General features: G+C 31.5%; 1 protein-coding gene across 1 annotated transcript in view; it reads left to right on the top strand.

Annotated features, from left to right (window-relative positions):
- LOC142318032 (NADP-dependent malic enzyme-like) overlaps nt 1–21,583 on the top strand; it is a 58,805-nt gene extending 37,222 nt beyond the window's left edge. Inside the window, exons 9-12 of the mRNA XM_075354562.1 lie at nt 3,716–3,858; nt 16,764–16,934; nt 18,781–18,904; nt 21,247–21,583. Of these exons, the coding sequence (XP_075210677.1) occupies nt 3,716–3,858; nt 16,764–16,934; nt 18,781–18,904; nt 21,247–21,359 (551 nt within the window). The 3' untranslated portion in view covers nt 21,360–21,583. The remainder of the gene's footprint in view (nt 1–3,715; nt 3,859–16,763; nt 16,935–18,780; nt 18,905–21,246) is intronic.
- Nucleotides 21,584–25,031: the final 3,448 nt, after the last annotated feature.

Below are 25,031 nucleotides of genomic sequence, written 5' to 3'. Positions count from 1 at the left end.
GTACACTCCCAACCAATTCGTCAATGACACTCACGATGTCGGTGTAACAAGTGCACCCTTCCTAATTATGCGCAACCCATAATGATAATTTCTTGTTCGTGAAGGAGTTCAAGCGATGGAAATTTTCTGGAGATTGACTGCACAGTTTGCGGACCAAACATTGTCAAGGGCTCGTGTGTTGTTTGCCTGGCATAAAAGAATTCAAGGAAGAACAAGAACGAGTGGAAAATCAGGAACACGATCACCCTCCTCGGACCAGCATTACAGATGAAAACATTCGCGCGGTTCGAGACATTCTTGAAAATGATCGACTGGTGAGTATCCGAAATTGCAAAACAGGTCGGAATAAGTTATGGCAGCTATCAAGCGATCATCACAAACGACCTACAGTTCCGTAAAGTGCGTGCGAGATAGGTCCCTCACCTTTTGACCGCAGATCAGAAGTTGACGTTTGGAGGTCTGTCGAAGCTTACAGCAAGGTTTACGAAAGAAGGTGATGGATTTTTGATTCGGATCCTCACCTGCAATGAAACGTGGGTCATCACTACTCCCAGTCGAAACAAGCCAGTATGGTGTGGCGGAGGAAAGGGAAGGCAGCCCCAGTGAAAGCTAAGACCCTACTGCCAGCTGGCAAGGTTCTTTCGACCGGCGAGGCATTTTGCTCATTGATTGTTTGTACGAGCGACGCACAGGCAATGCTGCTTATTACTGCGAGCTGTTGAATGAGGTGAAGGTTGCATATTGCCGCAAAAGGAGACCAACCGATTTGAGAGGCCATTCTTCTCCACCACAATGCCCCAGGCCCCATACTGCTGCTGTAACGGTCACAAAACTAGAAGAAATGCACTGGAGTCAACTTGATCATGCTCCCTACAGCCCGGACCTATCGCCCTGCAATTTTCATTTGTTTGGGCCGCTTAAATAAGCACTAGGAGGCAACGATTTGAAGATGAGGACGTGGAGGGATTCGTGCGCAGTTGGTTCCTGACGTAACCAGCTTCATTCTACAATGCTGCGATAAAAAACCTTCCTTCTCGCTGGGAAAAATGTATTAATAAAGCAGGAAACTATGTAGAAAAATAAATTATATTTGCCTTTTATTTTTCAACAAATAAAAATTAAAAAAATATATATACTTGATTTACCTTCATATCGATACATTTTGTCAGTATAAATCTTAAATACAAAAACAAATTGAAAAACAAAAAAAAATAGTTGTTTATATGATAAAAATTAAAAACATCTTTACCAGTCATATTGATTTAACCAATTTTTGTGTATAGATATTAACAGTGACCTAAAATAATTACTGAGCCCTTACTGAAGTAGTTTTTAATGCTTCACCCTCATGTACCTCTCATTCCTTCATATGAAACAAGTATTTATAGAAAAATGAGGAAAATAGTAAAGATGTTGAAGCAAAAAGAAATTTAACATTTTATGTCAAGTCCAGCTCAGTCTGGATTTAACGTGAGAGTTTCTCAATAGCCAACCATTGAGCTCATAAACCATGAAATATAGTAACAATTTTTTTTACAGATGTGGACATGTCTCCTAAAACTATCCCTTTGTAGCTTTTTTAGATATCATGTTACTGATTCTACTTGATTTTTTAATGAAATATATAGTTTTATTTTAACTTCTGGTCTTTTGAACAAGGACTACAATACAGATACTAATATTTAAACCTTATTCAGAGTTGTTATATAATTTATATAAGTAATATATAGTTTATATAAAATATACTTTAGTGGCTAATGTGTAATTACTCATTTAATGCAGGTTAAACACAATTACCTATTTTCATTTTTTCCTTAATCTCTGAATTTAAATTTAACCTTTTTTAGAGTTAATTCTGCAGATGATTAAAGTTAATTTTGCAGTTAAATTGAGTTGTTTTGAGTTAAATTGTGCAGTTTAGTTTATTACTAAAGTACACAATTAAATTATTTTATGAATCTTTGCAACAGTTTTCTTTGTAGTATTAGTGTTGATGTTTCATTTAATATAGCTTCTTAATAATTCTATACTATCTTTCCTTTACACCTTTATCCTTTTTGACAACTCATGTAATTTGAACTTACCTAGAATCTATTGAACATGAAATATCCATCAGGGTTTTTTAAGGTAATATAAATTTAACAATCTATGGTACTTCTGAAATTCGAAATACTTTTGTAATGAAACTTTTGTCTGCATCTCTTAACATTTACATGGTCAATATTAAGTAGAATAGATTTTTTAATTGAAATCTATCTGGTTTAGCCGTTCATTAATAACATTTATCTTAAATATGTCATTTAATTTTGGCTTAATGAAAATTACTGGTTTTAGTACTTATGATTACATTTTTGTTGCTCAAAGGTACTAGCTCATTGACCAGGTGGTTATATTTATAATTAATAATGTCCTTAGTATTTTTACCTTACTTTTTTATATTTTATTTTATTTCCACTTTATTTAAGGAACCATTTGGTGCAGTAAACAAAAACATAAGTTTCTCTTTGGGTTTTTCTTTAATACACTCTTATCAGTAGTACACATTGTCCATGGCTGACCACAAGAGAAAATGTTTTTTGCTATTATAATTAACTACTACTTTTTTTCCTCATTTAATTTATGTCTACTTACAATGTCACTAATGATTTTTGGCTCTTTTTAAAATAAAAATTGTTAATAAATTGGCGTTGAAATTTTTTTTTAGTATTAGTTTTTCAGTAGTGTTTAAAGTTACTTTAATATGTAATCTAATCATCATTAAAATTTATAATACAGAATGTTTATTTTCCAAGATTATGAAACATAATTTAAACAATTTGTTATTTATCTACTTTTTTATATTTTTCATTCATCATTCAGTTCTGCCATCTTTATTTTCTAAAACTCCTATTCCAAAGAACAGTGTTTGTCCTTACATAATTTTGGGATGGAAATTATCTGTGATATTTCTGCATTAATGACAATTTGATTTTATTCAGTGGGATAGTATTTTCCCTTTAGAAAGTACAAAATTATATTTTATTTTTAAATAATTCATTAATTTTTCATATATTTAATCACAAATATTGTAAATTATCCAATGAAAGAAAAATAAATGTTTCTGTTTAAAAAAAGTAGACGAACACTTCATACACTAAGAAAATGAGTGTATGTGCGCACACACACACAAATGTATTGTTTTAATTGTATTGTTATAACATTATTTTGAGGAAGAAAAACACAGAAATTCTAAACTCAAATTGTCTCATAGCTGATGAAGTAACATTTCTCTAATAAAAAATTGCAAAATTATTTTTTAAAATATGCCCTCCATTATAATAAGTCCAGATGATTATTTTTCTATTTAACCCCTACCTAAAACCAGCATTCATTACACTGAAACAATACACCAACAAGCTGTTAGGATATTCAGTATGTTTTGTGATGTGATGTATAAAAAGTCTTTATTATGTACCAATCAAAATAAGAATTTTTAATTACTGTGTAATTCGTAAAGAATGAAAATTCCAAATGTTTCGAATGGTTCTTCCTTACAGTATTTATTTTTTTGTGTTTTGACTTCATTTTGTAATTCAAACAGAGTTATTTTATAACATTTTAAGAAGCAGTGAGGGGTCAGATGTGTGAATTATGAAAAATAATAGAGGGTGATTATCTTAAATTTTTTTAACAATTTTTTTCTTAGATAATTAGAAATGTTTAAAAAATGTTGCAGGTGTGTCAACTGTAGGGAAAGCATTCACTCCAGAAGTGATAAAAGAACTGGCTACTATTAATGATAGGCCAGTAATATTTGCACTTAGCAATCCCACTGAGAAAGCTGAATGTACTGCTACTGACGCTTATACTCATAGTGAGGTAAGTATTTTCAAATTTTGTTTAAAATAATGCAATTCTGATAATCCTTTACAGTATCACTTGAATTTTTATATTTTCATAATATTTTTACTAAAAAATATCTCTGAAAACTGGTAATAGCTTGCAATAGGGGGCAGTATAATTAGTAATATACCTGTACAGTGATTTATCCTATTACAAGGAAATCTCTTCTCATTTAGATTGAAAAGAAAATTCTTCAAAATGTTTACCTTAAATGTTTTATAAATGTAGAATAAATAATTCATTGTATAATATGCAAATTGTTAATCACATTTTGATTAGAAAAGTGCTTGATTAATAAGATTGTAATCAAATATATACGAGGTGCGACAATAAAGTAATGAGACTGATTTTTCTTTGCAAGATGTGGCAACCCTGCAGCTTGCGTAGGCACAACATCTTTGACCTTGATCTATAAGCTACTTCTAGTCCAAGCGGCACATTGATGCAACTGCTTAGTCGTGACTTGTGCTGTAATAAGTGAACACGTGTTTGTGTCTCTAGTCACAGAAATGAAACCGCAAAATATTGTGCAACGGTATGCAATTTCTTTTTGCGTTATATGGGTGAAAACGCGACAGCTTATGGTAAGCTTCAGAAGGCTTTTGGAGAGGAGGTTATGTAAAGAGCTCAAGTTTTTCGGCGGCATAAAATTTTTAGTGAAGGCAGAACGAATGTTGAAGACGAAGATCCCAGTGGACGATCATCAACATCACGGACAGATGTCAACTTGACCAGAGTGCGTGAAATCGTACGATCTGATCGAAGATTATCTGTAAAAATGATTGCAGAAGAACTCAACATCGATCGAGATTCATTCATCTAATATTAACTGATCTTGTTATGAGAAAGATTTGTGCAAAAATGGTCCCCAAAAATCTCACACAACAACAGCGAGAAACATGGAAAAATGTGGCAGCCGATCTGTTAGAGCAAACGGAAATCGATCCAGATTTGTTGAGCCGTGTTATCACTGGTGATTGAAGGTTTGGTTTTTTCAATACGATCCAGAGACAAAACGCCAAAGTTCGCAGTGCTGCTCAAAGGGATCACCCAGACCAAAAAAAGCTCGCATGTCAAAGTCAAAAGTGAAATGCTTGCTTGTGTGCTTCTTCGATTACAAGGGAATTGTTCATAAAGAGTTGGTGCCTCCTGGACAAACAGAGTTCTTCGCGTCCGTGCCAACATTGATGATAATTGGATTCCGCATCACGATAATGCGCCATCCCATACTGCTCTGTCAGTACAGCAATTTTTATTGAAAACAAATTTCAGTACTACCACAGCCACCTTATTCACCAGATATCGCTCCGTGCGACTTTTTTCTATTTCCAAGAAGCAAAATGACAGTCATGGGACACCATTTTCAAACAACACAAGGTGTCCAAAAAGCTGTGACGAGGGACACAAACACGTGTTCACTTATTACAGGACAACTCACGACTGAACAGTTGCATCAATTTGTCCCTTAGAGAAGTAGCTTATAGACCAAGGTTAAAGATGGTGTGCCTACGCAAACTGCAGGGTTGCCAGATCTTGCAAAGAAAAATCAGTCTCATTACTTTATTGTCGCACCTCGTATAATAAATTGTTTGATGTTATATCAAATTAATATATAAGTACTGACAAGTGTGTTGTATATGTGATAGAATTGAGTATTGCAATTTGGAAATATCATTAGTGGAGATGATGGTATCACAATTTCTGGTGCTATCATATTGACAGAGCAGTACCTCTTCGCCTAGTTGACATATTTTATAGACTGCTGTGTTGTCTAACTGTGTTTCAGATACTGCTCTTATTTGTTACAACCTGATTTCTGCTGAGTACTGTTAAAAATTTTTCTTATTTTCTTAGTTTTGTTCAAATTTTTATTAACATGTTAATATTTTCAGACATTGGTTATTATAGCCTGGTTATAGATGCCAATACAGGCTGTATTAGTCTAATATTCATTAGATACCCTCATTTTGGCTCATTAAGGAGGGGTTAGGGATCTGGGTTAGATCTGTCATAGCTGGAAAGCAATGAAAATTGATATTTTTTGGCGATTTTTATTAATATTGAGGCAATGTTCTAATTTTTCCAATCACATGGTTCTCAAAGCCTTCAAAGTTGTCAATTGTACAGCTAAATAAATAATTCTAGTCAAAGCCACGCACATCTTAATTGCAAAATCCTAATGCAGTAGAAGTCTAGGCTAGGCTTCAGTGTTGCTCTTTGCTTCTGGAATTTGATGTTTGTTTGGCTCATGAGGCTCCTGTTCTCATAATCATCCAAGCTTTCACAGAAGACTGTTTATTCAATTATATGGAAACATAAATCCTGATGAGAGTTGTTTACAGAATGTATGCACTGATGTAATCTGAGAAACTCTCCCAGTATATTTAATGGTAAAGATTTAAATTGCTAAGTGTTAAATGCCAAGAAGCAACAGGGTAGAGATTTTAGGTGACACATTCTTGACTACTGAAATACCAGCTGGAAAGGAGGTACATCCACTGCTGTTGTCATCCGAATCCCCAATTTTGTTTCATCTCTCCACACACTTGTAAGAAGAAATTTCAAAGCCTACTCTGGAGCCATGAAAAAGTGGATAAGGGGAAAGTCCGTAAACCAGATTTAGAAGATAGTAACGCCTCAGAAATTTCATCCATAACTTAAATTCTCACCTAAATTTTTATCTGATGACTTAGTATATTACAAGTATTTACCAGGAGTTACAAGCAATCGTACAGTTAAATGATAGTCATTTAAGATGGTTCCTGGTCAAGTCATCATATGAAGAGAGTCTATCCATGAGCTATTTTATAATATAAGAATATTAATTTGGTTCAGGAGATGGTGACAGATTGGTACTTGATTAGAACATAAAGGTTGTATTTTATATTATCTCAAGAGATAATCCAATTTAAACTCAGTTTAGACCCCATTATATCTCTATTTAGACTTCTGAAGAAAATTTTAGAAGGGAAATCTCTGTAATAATGATGATCTCATTGTTACTGTGTGAAGCTAGTTGGAGAATTTACATTACATATTTGTCTTTATTGCATCACTGTGAGATTAATGAAACCTAATGAATGTCTTTATTTGCTGATAATATCTTATTTATTTGAGATAATATCTTTAAAGTAATGGGTTTACCTTGGGAAAGGCTGATAATGAACTGTTTCAAGGTAAAGTTTATTATTCCCCTGTAAATAATTTTTGAAAAATGAACATTGAAAAGTCAAAATTATTTTGTTAATTTCATGAAATCTTTAATTCTAATTAAGTTACTACTATGAAGATATAAAATTTATTCAGTCTTTTGTAGACTTCAGTGTTGTGAAGAATTCCTGATAAAGTGAAGGCATTTAAGGAGGTAGATTCAGCATGTTCTTTTTTCTGAGATGGACATTAACCATTAAACAGATTTCTCTTTTTTATAAGGAAAAAAAAAAGATTATTTGATTTGATTGGAATCACATTGCAACTTTAAACTTTCTTTTAAATTCATAATGTTTGTAGGTCTAACCTACAAACAATTGAATAAGTTCCCAATTAATTTTATTTATAAATATTCTTTCTATAATGAGTGCAATCTTGTGTCAGATGTACCTTTCAACTAGCCAGACATAAACAATGCTAAATGAGCATTCATTTTTTTTTTCTTATGCCAGAGTATGGATTTCTGCCATTTTATTCCTCACAGTCCAATATACAGCCGCCATATTAACATGGCTCTTGTCAGTTACCGTAGGTAAAGTTGGTAGGCATACAAATACATGATCGGCTGTCATTTTTTTGTCGTTGCATAGGACACACTTAAGTCTCAGCCACCTATTCTATTTAGATTGTCGCAAATAATCATGTCTCAATGGGCTAGCCTAAAACATGCCACTGCTACCACTCTAGGTAAAGTCAGTGGAGGTCATTTTTAGGGTCATTGACGTCCAGTGTATGTCACCACAATCTCTAAAATTTGCTGTTCTTGCTCTCTCTATGATAGCACTGCAGACCATTTGTTTTGTACTATGCAGTTAAATAGGCAGAATGGGCTGTGGTTGGCATACACCCACTCGTGCAAAGCGATCTCCATGTTCATTCCCATAGATACCAGAATGGGCCGGAATCCATTGCATCACTAGCCCATCTATGGTTTTACTGAGGGTGACTATGTTTTTTTTGGCACACAAGGATTCCATAAGTAGATGGGGATTGACTAGAGACAATCACAAGCAGTGCTGCCTTTGAGTCCAGTAACAGCACACTATCTTTTTTTTGGCAGCATCCGTCATTTTTTCTAAGGCCAGTATAATAGCAGCAACCTCTTCGTTAAAATTTGTGGTATTTTCCCAACAGCTGCTGAACGTTGGAGCAGGCTGGTATACACACTTGCGCCTGCATCAGTATTTGCTCCAGTAGCTGATGTATAATCCAGTAGATGTGTATATTCGAATCTATTCTGGGTCAGGATAGTGTTCAGCTATAGTGGCCAGTGCCACCGCCTTTCATTCTTCCACAGGAGTCAAGGATTTGTTGATGGGCATTATTAAGTCTAAAGCAACCATAAACAGACAAGTCCAAAAGCCATGTTTAGATGGGTCTGGCAGAGGCTCTTTTAATTCAAGGTTCAGGCCTAGGTTTGAGGCAATAGATTTTGTCACATGGCTAAATATCACTTATGTTTTTAGCCCCTGGATTGTATCCCTATTGTTTGCCCAGAAGTCACTGCCGTTTCTAAGAATCCGCACATAAAGGAGGATGGCATTCCTTTCTCATCTGTCTTTTATGGACTCAAGTTCTGCCTGTAATTTTGTGGTTAATATCGGGTTTGATTTTACCACACCAATAATGACCTTAGTGCCTTATTTTGAACTAAATCAAGACGTCTCAAGGCTGAGTCAGTAGCTGTCACCATAATTTTCGGATCCATACTCCAGAACTGGTCTTACATGATGTATAAGCAGTTCTTTAAACTTCTGCAGTAGCTCCCCATTTTGTGGCTGTTAATTTGTTTCATCAGTCGCAGCCTAGATTCACCTTTCACTGCAGCATGTTCACTTTGTTTAGCCCAGGTTAGTTTATTAGCCAGCACTAGTTGTAGATATTTTGCTTTGTTAGTCTTCTTCTTATGGGCTGATCATTAGAACTTCAATTTGAACTCATGTTGCTTTGTAGATAACGTAAATAACTGGAAGATTGTCATTGATCATTTCATTCTCTTTCGACCAGCTCTTTAACACTTTTAATGCATTGTTAGCCCAGTTTTCAAGAGCTGTGATTTTGCTGCTGGTTCCCCCCAGATTATCAAGTTGTCAGTGTTGTACCAGGTGATCTTCCCATCAGTGTTATCAATAATGTTATTAACCAGAACATTGACTACTGACCCTTAGGGAAGTCCCTGTTTAACCTGTTTGAATCCTGAGGTGCTTATCTGATATTTCACATTATGACGCTGGATAGGAATGATTTGATTCACCCCATTAATTGATTTCCAGGGAAAATAGTTTGTGTGATAGTTTATCTTTCCATACTCTATCAAATGCTGATTTTAAAATCAATGAAGATAGCTAGTGTACTTTGCTGTTTATGTAATCCTTTAATTGCCTGGGAAAGGCATGCTACCTGCTCGATGGTATTTCTATGCTTCATAAATCCTACTTGGCGCTGCAATATGCCATTCTTGATATTAAGGCAGATTGTAGTCTTCTCATAACCATTTTTTCTGCAACCTTGCAGAAAGTACTCTTCAGTGATATTGGTAGAATAGCTGTCAAAAGTGTTGTTCGGTTTGTCTTTTTTTAAACTTTGTATGACCTGAGTTTTTCTCCAAAGTTCTGGGATATATCCATTTTTCCAGGTTTGGTTAATATACTTCAAAATAAACATTTTTGCTCTGTTCCTGATGTGCTTGAGGAATTCTGGGTATATGCTGTCTATGCCAGGTGCTTTTCCACTTATTGTATTCTGTAGTGCCAGTGTTAACTCCCCCATAGAGAATGGATCATTTATCTGACTAGTAGCTTCCTTATTCCAGGGTATGTGGGGTTTCTTTTGTTTGGGTTTAAAATTGCTAGTTTGAGCAGTACTTTTGACCCTTCTGTCATAGGTTCGTTGGCCTGGACATGGCTATTGTGTTAATCCTGGATATGAACTTGTATGATCTAGCTCCATCTTGTAAAGTCCATGTTTGCAAGGAATCTTCTATAAGTTTCTCTCTTGGAGTTTATAATGCATCTTTTAAGTACTCCGTTCTTTTGCCCTCAGGGCTACGCAATTCTTGTGGGAGCCACTTGTTTGAGCTTTCTCTGAGTTGCATCTCTTTCCACCCTAAGTTTGCCCAGAAAGGGACTGGCCTGAAAACAAAGGCCTTTGTTTTTAGATTATAACAGAGTGAGTTATTGTGAATGGTAGTGAATGCAAGACTAAAGAAAAATTACATAAAGAACAAAGGCCTCAACATAATAATTTCTAATTTCTTAGAATAACTGCTATTCCAGGAATAAAATACGAATAATAATGTTGGCATATATTAAATACTATACTTATCCTTTCCCAAATAAAACATCTGGGTACTGCTGATTAGCAGGCTAAGGTGGTGGTTTTTGTTTAAATATTTTACAATAAATTATATAAACAATAATAATTACTAAAATATAAAATACACAATAAAATTCAAATAGATATTTGATTGTTTAACAGGTGACAAATTATTTAAATTAATTTTATTTAAATAAAGAGAATTTGTCTAGCTTCATCAAAATATAATTCATTAATGATTTAACTTTCACTTGTGTAATGTAGAGTGGGTTATTTCTATTTTACCATTATTAGCATTAATAAGACATATTCCTTGAGTGTTTTTCTTATTGTTTTCCTAATAATTTACAATTTTTTATCTTTCCTTTTGTTGGCAGTATTGCCAAAAAATATTGAATCTAATTAATTCCATTTAATTAAATTTTCATTAACTTTTAAAGATACATATTTACTATTGCTTGTATTGACTGAATAATAGTTTTTACAATTTATTTGATGCAGTATTATTTCAAATATCAATTTTATTACTAGAATACAATTTTATCACTACATTTACTATCCAAGCTTATAAATGTTGATTTCTTAATTTTAATTTTTGTTGTAACAAATATCTTACTTTTATTAGTATTATTGTAATATATTTTGAATCTTTTCTCAGAACAGAAATCAATTTATACAAATTTTTCTGCAATTTGCAACTTAAGAAAATACATAATTTCCTTAGAACTAATCTTAAAATTAACTTTTAAAAAAGTTTTTGAATTCTTATCTAATTTCGATTCCAATGGCAGTTTATTAACGTAATGTTTGGAAACCTTTTATCTTTCATTAAATAATTCTAGTTGATATATAATGGGTTCCAGCATTTCTAACTAAGAAAATCCCAATGAATTCTCAATATCTTTAATTTTACTTTTTTGTATAATAATGTTATACAAAATATTTACTGAAGGAAATATAAGTTTTTCTAATTAAATAAAATCATTAACATTTTTATTCATTATTAACGTTTTACTTAAAATTATCTTCAATTATACTGTTTTATTAAATTCATTATTGTACTAAGAGAATACTGGTCATTAATCTGACTTGATAATTTTGTTTATATTTGGTATGTTCTAAAAGTTTTTTCATACTTTTTGCCATTATATGCATCCAAATTAGCAATAAAAAATTTAACTACTGAACTGAAGCCATTGATATTCCTCTTTTATTTCTTACTTTACTAAATTCTAATTTTCGCATGATTAATAAATTTAAAATTATTACTTAAATCTCTTGACTTATGAATATTGTCAGTTATAAGATTTTCTTTTTATTTACATTATACAATTGATAAATTAAAACATTTCTATATTTATTTATAATTATTATTGAAATTTTGTAAATGATTAAAAAACTTTAAACTACAATAGTAAATGAATAAATGGTAAAGTTTTTTTAATTTGGCTAAACCTAATTCTATCGGGACTATTACCAAATGCATAGTTATTTCTTATTTCAGCTGCCCCAGGATAAATTCCTTTTACAAACTGAGGACCTGCAATAGGATTTAAATAAGGATTAGTATTGGAGGAAGAATTTCCCTTTTGGATTTGTTTAATATTTCAAGGTCGTTTAATTTTCAACTAATGAATTTTACTTTTTGTATTATGTCTTGTTTCTATTTCTTCTAATTTTCATTGTTTATTTATCAAACTGACTTTCCTTTATTATATTTATTTTTTATCTTATTCTGTTTTTGGATGGTCTTGACATAAATATCAGATGGGATTTCTGATAAATCTTCTTTATTTATATTTATTTTTTCATTAGTTTACATGTTCATACAATTTTTACATTTGTTCTGCTGCTATCTGTTTCTAATAATGAATTTGCTTTAATATGTCCATAAAGAATTTTAAAGGGTGTTAATTTTGTAATTGAATGAATACTGCTCTTTTGTATGTGATAGCTGTATATTTTATTTTATTTTCAATAGCTTTGTTTTTGAATTCTGGTTGGTTGGTTATTAAAAATTCTAATATGTTAAAAGTGTAGAATGAAAGCTTTCACATATTCCATTAGATGGTGGATTTTGTAAGCTTGTAAAATGTATAATTTTTTGTATCTGCATTAATTCTTTAATTATACTATTATTAAATTTGGTACCATTATCAGAGATATAATTGATTCAGTTATTCCATGATATGTAACATAATTAAATAATTTATCAGCTTCTTTGGTTGCTTGACATTATTGTTGACAAATATTTTGTTTTTTCAAAAGAAACTCTATCAACATGAATTATTTGTAGTGGTTTAGAAGGTGTTTGAGTCATTTATAAATTTATAAATTTAAAACAATTCTTTAGTATTTTGTTTTTAAAGAAATTTCATATTTTATTTATATTTAATTAATATTTATTTATATTTTTATTCACATTTACCACATTTACTTTAACACTTAATTTTTTTACCCAAATGATAATTTTTTATTATTTTTCTTGCAATTCTCTTCTTTGTTACTGATATCAAAGACGTTATTTGTATATTTTACTAATTGCAATTGGTACTCAAAATATTCAGTTACAAGTGCTGCATATCTTTCATAAAAATCATTTTCAAAATGCAAACTATATTTTACATTAAATATTCTTTTATAAAATCAATATCACTAATAAATTTATTTTCAGATAATACTACTGTTAACCTGGTTTTACTATTATCAAACAATTTTTGTAAATTTTGAGAAACCATTTCTTTTTAAAAAAATAAACTTATTTATTATTTTACAAATTATTTTATATGTAGGTATTCTTTCTATAATAAAATGAGTGCAAAGCTTGTGTTAGATGTACCTTCCAACAAACCAAAACAATGTTAGATGTGCATTCTAACATAGCAAGTTTAAAACTACATTAGATTTTCATTTTAACATAGCAAGTGCAAGACTAAAAAAATTCATAAAGAAAAATAGGCTTTAACATAATATTTCTTAAAATAACTGCTTTTCCAGGAATACATACCAGTAACAAAGTCTACATATGCTAAATACTATACTCTTAACTTAATATATATATTTTTTTGTTTTATTTCTTTACAAAAAATAAATTCAACCAAAGTATCTGTCCCTAAAAAAGACACTGGTAAAGTCTGTATCAAAGATTTCCTTTTTATTCTATTTTGAAACAAATTGGGTGTTTTGTACTCTGATCAAGATATCATTATTTCCCTTGATCCATTCAAGTAAATTCTAAGGCGGTTACTTTTTTAACCGTGAAAGTAGCAAACCTGCCCATTTCTGAGAGTTTCTTTTATTTATCTATATTATGTATTGACCAGAAAAAATATTTATTTACATTTGTGCATTTATTCTAACGTTTTTTTTTTTTTGAGAACCAGCTTACTATTCAGCAACCCCTTTTGAATTTAAAATCTTCATTACTGTGATTGAATATGCTCATGTAATAATTTGTATCAAACAACCATAGCTTCCACATCTGTGAAATTCTATGAGGTGGTGTAATTCAACCAAATTTTTTCAATAATATAAAATTTCTCCTTCTTTTATAATTATGTATTTAGGCTTCAACCTGTTATGCCATCCTACACTGAAATTATCTTGCCATATCTTTCTTGGGCTTTCCACATCTCTCGCCCCAATTGGTTAATGAGTAAAATCTTCTGGACCTTCTGGGCATCTTATACTCTGCCATTCGTTGCACATAATCCAATCATTGCCTCTGATATTCTTCAATTTTCTTGTTCAGTTCATATATGTAAAGTTCCTCTTCAAATTTTTGAGTTTCTCCTTTAGTCAACTCGTGTAAAATCTGTACTGATCTTAAAAAAACGCATTTCTGCTGCTTGAAATCTTGATTTACGTGCAGCCGTCATCATCCACATTTCACTCCCAAAAAAACAAGAAGGAACTGACATTACTCGGTAGAATTTTAAAAGAATATCCTTTCTCACTTTATTTTTCAAGATTCTCTTTTACACATTTAAACGATTAAAATTGCTCATTCACTCAATGTTTACATTGTCCAAAACCATTTTAGATCTCAGTCCATTTCCCCTTAAAAGGTGTAACCTTGGATTTGTCCAAAGAGATATTTAATTATATTTTTTTGCTACCTTTGACAGTTCACATAAAGCTTAAATCTTCATTATCCACAATTGCAACTTGATCATCTGCATATAACATTGTCCATTCTCTAAGAAGTTTTTCCATACATGCAATAAACAATACAGGAGATGTACTATCATCCTGACTTATAATTGCATTCATACTTCTATTCACTCTCATACAAATTTTTGAATTATTATATAAACTCCTAACTATCCTTATTAAATGTACTGGAAGACCACGTCACCTTAAAATATCAAAAAGTGACTGTATACATACTTCATCAAAAGCTTTCTTATCTATATATATAAAAATGAATGTTTGTCTGTCTGTATGTCTCTTATGCCTTCCTAAATTGTTCATCCAATAGCGATGAAACTTTGGGGAATGGTTGGACGCATGCCAGGGAAGGTTTCTGAATTAGTTTGGACCTGCTAGGTGGCGCTGGCATAGAGATATTTTGAAAAATTGTATTTATGGTTTGATTTGCCTCATATTCAGAATACATGAATACAACATTATATCAATTATAATTCTTATTCTAGCTGTAATTATTTTTGAGTAAAGTTTATACTCAATATTGATCAGATCAACCACCTCTCTTAAATATAACATATTACAGCAAGGGTCCATTCGTCAGGTACGATTTCTCTATTTCAACAAAGGTTGAATAAGTGAAGTAGACACTTTTAATATCCTGACAAGTGTATCTTAACATTTTCACCTTCAAATTATTATTTCCAGCAGTCTCTTCAGTTTTTCAACTTGATCATTGCTTCTTGCAATTCCTTATATTTTATTTTATCAATAGAGTTTGTAGAAACTACTTTATCAGAATCATTTTTATTTAGAAATTATTCTCCACTCCACAAATTCTTCAAAAAAATAGAAAAACTCTTATCAGTAGTAAATCAGTTATCTGACTTTGCAAAATTTTATAAGCTATTCTCATGTATTATGTAATTTTCTATGTTCGACACATAACGTTTCCCAAACATCTTATTGAGCCTTTCTCATTTTTTTCTCTATTACTCAGTGTCTATTCTCTTTTTCTTTAATCTGTTTTGTCCCCCATATATCTTTTATATGATTGATTCTTCACCTTTATAGTATTTATTATTTCCTAATTCTAAATTTTAAACTTTCTACGTCTAGTATTCGTCATGGTTATGACCAATAGTTTCATCAGCTGTCCTAGAGATTATACTTTTTATATTATTCCATTCTATTTCAAAATCCTCACTAAAGTGATATATTTTATTACACATATTCATTTTCTCTTTATATAGATATTTGTCAGGAAAAAATTTTTGAAAGTATATGTTTGGAGTGTCGCTTTATATGGAAGTGAAGCTTGGACAATCGGAGTATCTGAGAAGAAAAGATTAGAAGCTTTTGAAATGTGGTGCTATAGAAGAATGTTAAAAATCAGATGGGTGGATAAAGTGACAAATGAAGAGGTATTGCGGCAAATAGAGAAGAAAGAAGCATTTGGAAAAATGTAGTTAAAAGAAGAGACAGACTTATAAGGCCACATAACTAAAGCATCCTGGAATAGTCGCTTTAATATTGGAAGGACAGGTAGAAGGAAAAAATTGTGTAGGCAGGCCACGTTTGGAATATGTAAAACAAATTGTCAGGGATGTAGGATGTAGAGGGTATACTGAAATGAAACGACTAGCACTAGATAGGGAATCTTGGAGAGCTGCATCAAACCAGTCAAATGACTGAAGACAAAAAAAGAACATATTTAATTAAATCCTCTTTTAAAAGATATACTTTCCATGAGTAATCATCAAATCCATCTCTAGTCGTTGTTTTATTTTTACCCACCTTTTCAGCAACTTCACACTTGCAGCCAGAAGAAAAACTCATACATTTGCAAACAAATTCCACATATTTTCATTTGCCATAAAGTAGTCTATTGTATTTCAAATTTCACTTGCTGATCAGGTGTATTTGTTCCCCATAATTGATATTGACTTTTTCTACTCCCAACAGGATTTAGGATCCATATTAGTATTTTACTGTGATTCTTCTGAATAAGTAGAAATTGCTTTAAATCAATTTTGTATTCTTATCAGAATCTATATAACATACATTGTGTGTTCTTGTATGTATATGTTGAGCATTATTATTTTCTTCTGTTTTCACAAAGGAAGTAATATGTATTTAACCATGATAATTAGATAGTTGCAGATGTTGAATTAATTTTCTACCAAAGAATAAATTCTTGAATGTTTCAGGGTCGATGTGTATTCTCAAGTGGTTCACCATTTGATCCTGTAACTGTGCATGGTAAAACATTTCGTCCAGGTCAAGGTAATAATGCTTATATATTCCCTGGTGTTGGGCTTGGTGTTATAGTATCTGGTATGCATCATATACCTGATGATTTATTTCTGATTGCAGCACAAGTAAGAGAATTTTATTTAGTTTAAATATTTGTAATTTTTTCCACTTGGAATTATTTTATATTATTTATTTACTACATTTAAATTTAAAAAAATAAAAAAGTAATAAAGACAATAACATAAAAAGTTGCAGTAAATCATATCATAAATAAATAATTTTACTCTTAACAAAATATGAAATAGTTTGAGGCACTGCAAACGATAACAAAGAAATCCTTTGTTGTTTATTTTTCCATCATTGCCATATGATTTATCTACCCTGAGTCAGATAATACTTTTTCTGATATCCATCTCTGTTCTCTTCTACTCTCAGCTAAAGTTGATAGCTCCCATTTCATTTAGGATAATTTTTAATTTTTACTTTTTTCTGATGTTTTTCTTTTTGCACCTTCAACTGATTGTTGTGGCACTGTTGTTTACATCATTGTTGCATCAATCCTTCTCCTGTCATGATATGTCCTAGCCAACTAGTTTTCCTATTCTGAATTGCTCTGATTAAACTGATATTCTCATTAGCGCTCCTCATTTTCTTTGTTTTTACTTTTGTTTGAAAATTTTATTTTTTCCAATCCTCCTCCATGCCCACATTTTAAATTCCTCCTAACTCTTTTTTATAAATAGCATTTACAAAAACTCATCTACTCCATAATAACTCTTTTTTTAAATACTTCCTTATTAGCATTAACTATTCTTATTTTTATTATGTTCTCACTTTTGCAGTCTTCAGTTAACATGATAACTAAGTGTCTGTAGACATTTCATTACATATTCCCATTACCTGTTCTTATTATTATTTTCTTCAGATTAATTTTCTTGTTATAATTCATTTTATGTATTTTATAATCTTTCCTGTCAGTCAATGTTCGTCATCATCTTGAGAGATTTATCCACTCAATGTAAATTTTATCTTAAATTAACTCAGTTTAACTCTAAACTGTTTCCTTGTTTTGCAATATGTAACAAATTACAAAGTTATCCTAAATAACATTCTACTTTTTTTAATGTAGTTTAAGATGACTGACTCCTTTTGATGAAAACATATCATATTTTATCTCTTGTGATGCAGGAAGGAACTTTTAATGAATTCCTTGTAATCACTTATTTTATGCTTTTGTGTTTTATTGTTTTTAATTCATTTTTAGCACTTTTTTTTATTTCTGTAGTTAATGTAACTGATGACTCTTTAAATCTTCAGTTGCACTGTTAGGTAATAAGGAATGCACAAACCTGGTTGTTTACCGACCTGGTAGCATAGTTATTGATTTAAACCCAAATGCAATTATACATAACTAAAGGCTTTAAACATGAAAATTTTCTAGGTTATATAGACAATCTGTCAGTGGTAGGACTTATGATTTTGGACTTATTTGCTCAGATTCAGTGAGTGTGCTGCAGACAATAGGAGACCTGTATTCAAGGCATGCCATATTCTCAAAAATATATTTGGCTAATGTGTCAATGATCCGCTATGATATTAGCTGATCTTTGCTGGAATCTTAGCCATCTTAGGATATCTGGTAATGAATGTGCAGATAACACAGCTAAAGAATCTTGCACTCAGCTTTTTTTTTTTTTTTTTCCAATTAACTGTGCATAATGAATGGACTGCTATTGTTGATAACAAGCTACACATGTACTACACTGCTTTGGAGCTTTTCCAGCCAGACCAGTTGCTGGGAGGTTGTTGTCATTTGTCATTCACAAATTGTAAATAAGTACTTGATGGAATCAAATTATATCTTTATTGTAAATAAACAAGGCACTTGTGACTGCGTTAAATGTCTTTTTAACTAGTAACCATATGTTTTATCAACTTTCTACTGTATATGTCATTTTATGTATGTTTCAGACCACTGCTGAATCTGTAAGTGAAAAGGACCTTAATGAAGGGGCATTGTATCCACCTCTTTCAGAAGTACCAAAATTATCTGTAGAAATTGCTAAGAATATTATGGAATTCGCTTATAATAGTGGTGAATTATTAAAGTTCATAATGTTATTTATTATTGAAGTATTCTTAAACAATTCACTTTCTCATAATCCCTTTACAGTTCCAGAACTTTACAGTTCTGCTGCTTCTTTTTCTTTTATACATGTGTTTATAACATTAAAAAAAAATAATTTTATCATTTTATCATTTTTTAATGTTTAATGATTATGTAATCATTATTTTAAATGATTATTATCATTTATTTTTAATGAAATGGTAGATGATTTGTGGGATCTTTACTAGTATTCTTGATTTCTTTCAAATTTTAAAAATTAAGATTTAGTGAAATTTTGTTTAGTTTATAATCAGAAAGTGTGCTTATAATCAGAATTTTCTAACTACAGTTGAATTAAAACTAAATCCTCCTAGAGCTTTCTCTAGGAGGAGTTAAATTTTATCTTATGAAAGTGGAGCTCCAATAATAAAGGTTATTTATTAGTGGTTGTTGATTTTACACTCTGCTTATCTCAGAACTATGCCATAAATAGCTTAGCTACTGCTAGGAGCTCCAGAACTGAATAGGTCTAAGATTAGGAGCTTAACTAAGAAGAAACTCAGAAGTACGTTTCCATTATTTGGGGTAATTTCAGACCAGTATCTGTTTTCTATGTTAAGAGCAGTTGCAAACAGTGTATGTTACCGATGTTACAACTTATGACACGAGAACTTGTGACAAATCAGCTGCTGTGAAATAGTAAAAAAGAAATGAAAAGAAAATACAAATAGAAAGATCAATTTGAGGACGCTTATGCAAGCAAGTTAAACAACTTGAAACATGAAAGTTAACTGAATCAATATATTTAGAGAAAATGAAGTAAGATTTCAAGGAATAACTGAGGTTAACAGGAATCTTACAACCTACTATTCGGGAATTAAAAAAAAGATGAAATGGAGAATAAACAAAAAATAGCAAAATGTGTACAAAGAGTGTCGTTTGGAAATGACAGATATCAGAATAAGAATAATAGAATAGGAATAAAGTGTTAAGGGATTAAAATCAAATGGTTTGAAGCTGACCAGGTCTGAACAGCATTTTGTTACTATTTCCTTGCTAAATTTATTGTAGTGTTTTTATTTTGTACATATACTGCTAATAGGTATTTTCATATTTAATACTGTTGTTTATCAGTACCAAACCAATAATTAACTGGAAAAAGAAAAGGAAATAATTATAGTGAAAAACATATCTTATTAGCTGAGACCATGTTACTAAATTGAATAATTGGATTTATTAATAGTTAAAATGACATTGATAAAAAAAATCAAGAACTATTTTCTTTAAAAAAGAGGTAGACCATAAAAAGCAAGTTAAGCTTAATAATTATAAAAATATTGATGATAAAAGAAGGAATATGCTATTTTTTTTTTTAAATACAAAAAATAACATCTTAATATTGCATAAAGGTATATTAACTGTTGTAAAGTATTTTAAAATGAACATTTTAAATTGAGTTAGGACAAAAATTTAGGGTAGCAAGAGGAGTGAAACTTTGATCTTTGATGACAATATCTAGAAGGTAAACTAATTCAAATGCAGATCTTCAAGCAATGCTGTAAGAAGTGCCAAAAATAAGCAGGAAAATAGTCTGTTAGCAAATCCTGATAAGAACAAAGTGATTATTAACTTTGAAAGAATTCTTATTGCGGTAGAGCAAGCAGATTTGAGGATTTTAGATATGTAGATCAAATTGTGTCCTTTCAACGTAGAGATATTAAGGAGCAGAATAAATTATTTTTTTAATAGGATTGAAGGCTAAAGTGATATTCAGTTGTGTACACCCAACAATTATATGGGCAACAACGAGTTGAACAGAAGGCACTCAGTAATATAGGATAAGGAATAGGAATTTATGAAGATGCATTTATAAGAATTTATGAAAGAGAAGTACATCTTCTTTCGTAAATTCTTATAAAGAAAAGAAAATGGGCTGACTCTGCGATTAGAATGAGTGACCTGTGAAGTAATCTGGCAAGGACACTCACCAACATTGTCAATATTAATGATGTAAGTATAAACGTATAATTACAAACAGACAGTTTGCGATGTATGAACTGACTCTCCAGGCTCTCATATGTTTCTGAATTAGATGCCTTACTGCTTTCACTATCACTTTGAAAGTTTTACTGCTTGTCAGCTAGGTCATCCAGTACTAGTTTATAGTAAGGACAGGGATGTAGAGGGAGAAAGACACCCTCAATCCATCCTTCATGGATAAACAGGAACAATATATGTATATTGTAGAGTAAACATAATTTATGGCAAACAATGGCTAATTACTATTATAATTGCTGTTTTTCTATTTAATTATTTTTACTTTTTTTTAGATCTTGCCACGGCATATCCAAAACCTGCAGATAAAACAACATATATTAAATCACAATTATATGATTATTGTTATCAAAATAATCTTGCACACAAATATAATTATCCTTCATAGATAGCATAACCAAAATAAAACACATTGCTATTATTGTGTGTGATAAATTATTAAAATATTTTCATCTCTGCAAAGATTCATGATAGTGAGTGCAAATGGCTTCGGGTGTCAAGGAAAAAATATTTTAGAATTTGTTGTATGTGTATAACAAATTTATTATTACTGTATACTCTGATATTTTACGCAAATTTTACAATACTGACTTTATTAACTATTATATTTGTCTATATGTACTTTTTCTTATACACTGAGAAATGTAAAATAAATTTTGGTGAAACAAAAAATTTATTTGAATTATTGATAATCAGATTTGAACTCATTTGTTTGAATCTAATCTTATCTGATTCTGTTCTATCCCTTCCGATCTCATCTTATCTGATATTACAGGTCTGATTTGATACCTTTTCTTCTGTTACTATCTGATCTCACCTCTTCTTATATATCAAGACTTCAAAAATACAAAAATCTAAATAATAGAAATTTGTATCTGCACATTTATTATGTATGTATCATATAATGCTTTTAAGCGGGTTGCCCATGAGACACTACGGTAGATGAACTAGAGATATCATGAACCTGCTTAATGATCATCTGCCTCCTTTGTAGGTCACAAGCCACCCACTTATTGTCATTCGTGGAACAAAATTTTTATATTCATGTTAAAGCACACAGTCACCAATAAAAATTTAGTTAGAACTCAGCTTTCTCAACGGAGGGATATGTGAGCCAACTCTATTTGTTTCAAGGGAGACATGACACCATGGGCAAGGGATTTTGGTCAGTAGGGATTCAGATCGCTCGACTCGTTCGGCTGTCACCTGATTCGCTGCGTGTACGAAACCAGTCTAAATAGATCGCAGTGACCCAATCCAGCCACATCTTACACCACTAAGCGGGATGTTAACATTATCTATCTGGTCTATTATTTCTGAAATGACTCAAGTGTGAGTTTCTGCTGGATCCCTAGCCACATTGGAATTTCAGGCAATGAGCACGCTGATAGTGCGGCAAGAGGCTTATTTGCAGCCTCACTAATCTTGTTATTTCTGATTCATGATGAGTTGCAAAACAAACAGAATGCTACCATCAACAATAAACTTCGTCCAGCTAAGAATACAGTTACAGTGGAGGTCCTCATGCAGGAATAACCCGTCGAGAGGAGTAATTGTTTACAGATTGCGAATAGGGCACTCTAAACTTAGTCATGGACACTTCATGAATCAGACCGATGCACTCGTTTGTGTTCACTGCGACTGTAACTAACGGTACACCACATCCTTGTGGACTATTGACTGTTAAGCGGCGTTACGTCGTAAGTTTAAACTAAAGAACATTTGAAATGTTTTGAGGAACAATTTGACTATGTCGTCGAATGTCAATTATACATGAAGGCCATTCATCTATATTCAAATATTTCATTATTCATATAACGTATGCCAGATGATAATTTTGTTGTTTTAAGTTGATTTTTAATATTTTATTTCATTGTGGTTTTATTTCGTCTTTAGCATCCGACATGGGCGTTTTATATCTGCAGTGTTTTTTTAATATTAATTTTGTTAATGTTTAAATTAGTTAACAACCTTTAATATTTAATTTACTATATATTAATATTGTGTTCGAGCGCCGATAACGGCACTAAGTGTTTTGCGCCCAGAAAAAACTGAATTCCTCCCTGAGTGACACGGGCCATCACTAGCTCCTCGAGCACAGTTCAGTCGGGGTACAGAGAAAATGTCTTAATGTTCACATCATATGGCAAGGAAAAACCCGACTACTTTTCAAATCATCAGCCAGTCAAACGAATCTCGTATTCTTCCGAAACAGACAGGGTAGGGCTTCGGGGTAGGTTCGAATTATGTGCTCCAAAATATATATCTCGGCCGGTGGATGATGCAACACGCAAAAATGATAAAATTTGTACTTTTGCACAGATGGATAATTTTTGTACTAAAATCTATCTGAAGGAATGAAGTGAGATTTTCCTTATATTGTTTGGCTTTAATTGTAGGGTCAGTATTGCGGATCGAATCGGTCTGTAATTTTTATCAGTAAAATTAGATTTTTGTAAACGATTCAAACTTATGATTGTTTCAACTTACCAACCTAAATATTTTTTGAGAACTAGTGGGAAGAAAGTATGAATCTTTATCAGAGGGTAGCCGGTAAGAGAGATTTTATTGATTTTTTGTTTAAATATCACTTTCACCTAACCACTAGAAACATTTTGTATAACGACTATTATAAAAAAATGTTTCTAGTCGTTAATATTATACGTCTTTCTTAATTAAGCGTTATTAAGATATACCCGTAAATAGTTTTCAACCTTTATTACAGAGATAGATTTTTGTAACCTTTAATAGCTTTATTTTTTTTTGTTGCAGAACTAGCCTAAATTTTAATTAGAATTTTTTTAATATGAATGTGATACCTACCGATAGTGTATATCTCTACAGAGATTTCTATTAGTCAGTTTATCGAAAATAAATCAAATGGAGATTATTAAAAAATATTTAATTCGTAAAAAGTATTTACTTTATAATATCCCTTCGCAAAAGATATATTTAAAATATTCACCACTTTGAACTCGCATCACAACAATTTACAACAAAGGGTTAACAAACAGATTCACCCCTGTACTAAAACCTTTGTTTTTTTGTACAGAAAAATCACACTTTGAAAGTTTAGAATATTCTGATGGCCAGTCAATGTACCTCGTCTTGCTTCATTTCGGAAAGTTACGGTTAGGTTTCGGCACTTAGACGACGATATTAATGAGCACCAGTTTATTATGAAACAATATTACGGTTTTCATACGAAGCGTTATTCACCTAGTTCAGTTAAAAATTTGGGTTGAACAGTTAAGTCGGAAAAACAAGTTTCACGGATGAAACCTAAACAATGGTTTTTAACGGAATGTACATGTCGTTTTTAGATCGCATAAAACGTGTGATGAAACTTGGCTTCATTTTGGGTATGAATTGAGTATGGGCTTCATTGAGTGTGGAATTGAAACATCAAAATTTTTCTGCTAGGATAAAACCAAAACCTACCGCTTCAGCCGGTAGAATGGTGCTAACGGCGTTTTGAAACTATAAATACCCAATTTATTCCGATTGTTTGGAAAAATAAAGAACAGCAAATAAATTGTGATTTGTAGCCTATGATAAGAAAATAAAGTGAAACCCACGAGAAGAAGGTTCCCCATCACTCAAGGTTTGCGAGAGACAGGCATTTATAATTTCAATACATTTACATTTTAATACTTTATGCATTCTTACCTATACAGTATTCAAACATCTGACTCGCCTAAAGAGTAATAAATGACAATTTTCTGCTATATATTTCGCCTATGCCTCTTTTTCTGTAGCTGAAATCTCCTGATGAAAGTGTATTTTCGAGGAAGAAATCTGGTTGCGAGTGCAGGAAGTGTACTTACTTTTAAGGACATATTACAACCCAAATTTTTATAAAATATTATAAGATCGTTGACAGCATCACTGTAATTTCCCGCCTTTCGATTTCTCAACATTTTTGAATGCTTGCTAAGCTGCTTTCTCCAGTGGATTCAATAGTTCCTCGAACTTTTTATCGTGCATTAGTGATTGAATTTGTGGACCCACAAATATTCCTTCTTTAATTTTTGTATCGCTAATTTTAGGAGACTTCTAT

The sequence above is a fragment of the Lycorma delicatula genome, chromosome 1, assembly GCF_047948215.1.
Source record: "Lycorma delicatula isolate Av1 chromosome 1, ASM4794821v1, whole genome shotgun sequence".
Taxonomy (NCBI): Eukaryota; Metazoa; Arthropoda; class Insecta; order Hemiptera; family Fulgoridae; genus Lycorma; species Lycorma delicatula.
The sequence above is the reverse complement of the archived record's forward strand: the minus strand, read 5'-3'. Positions and strand labels throughout refer to the sequence as shown.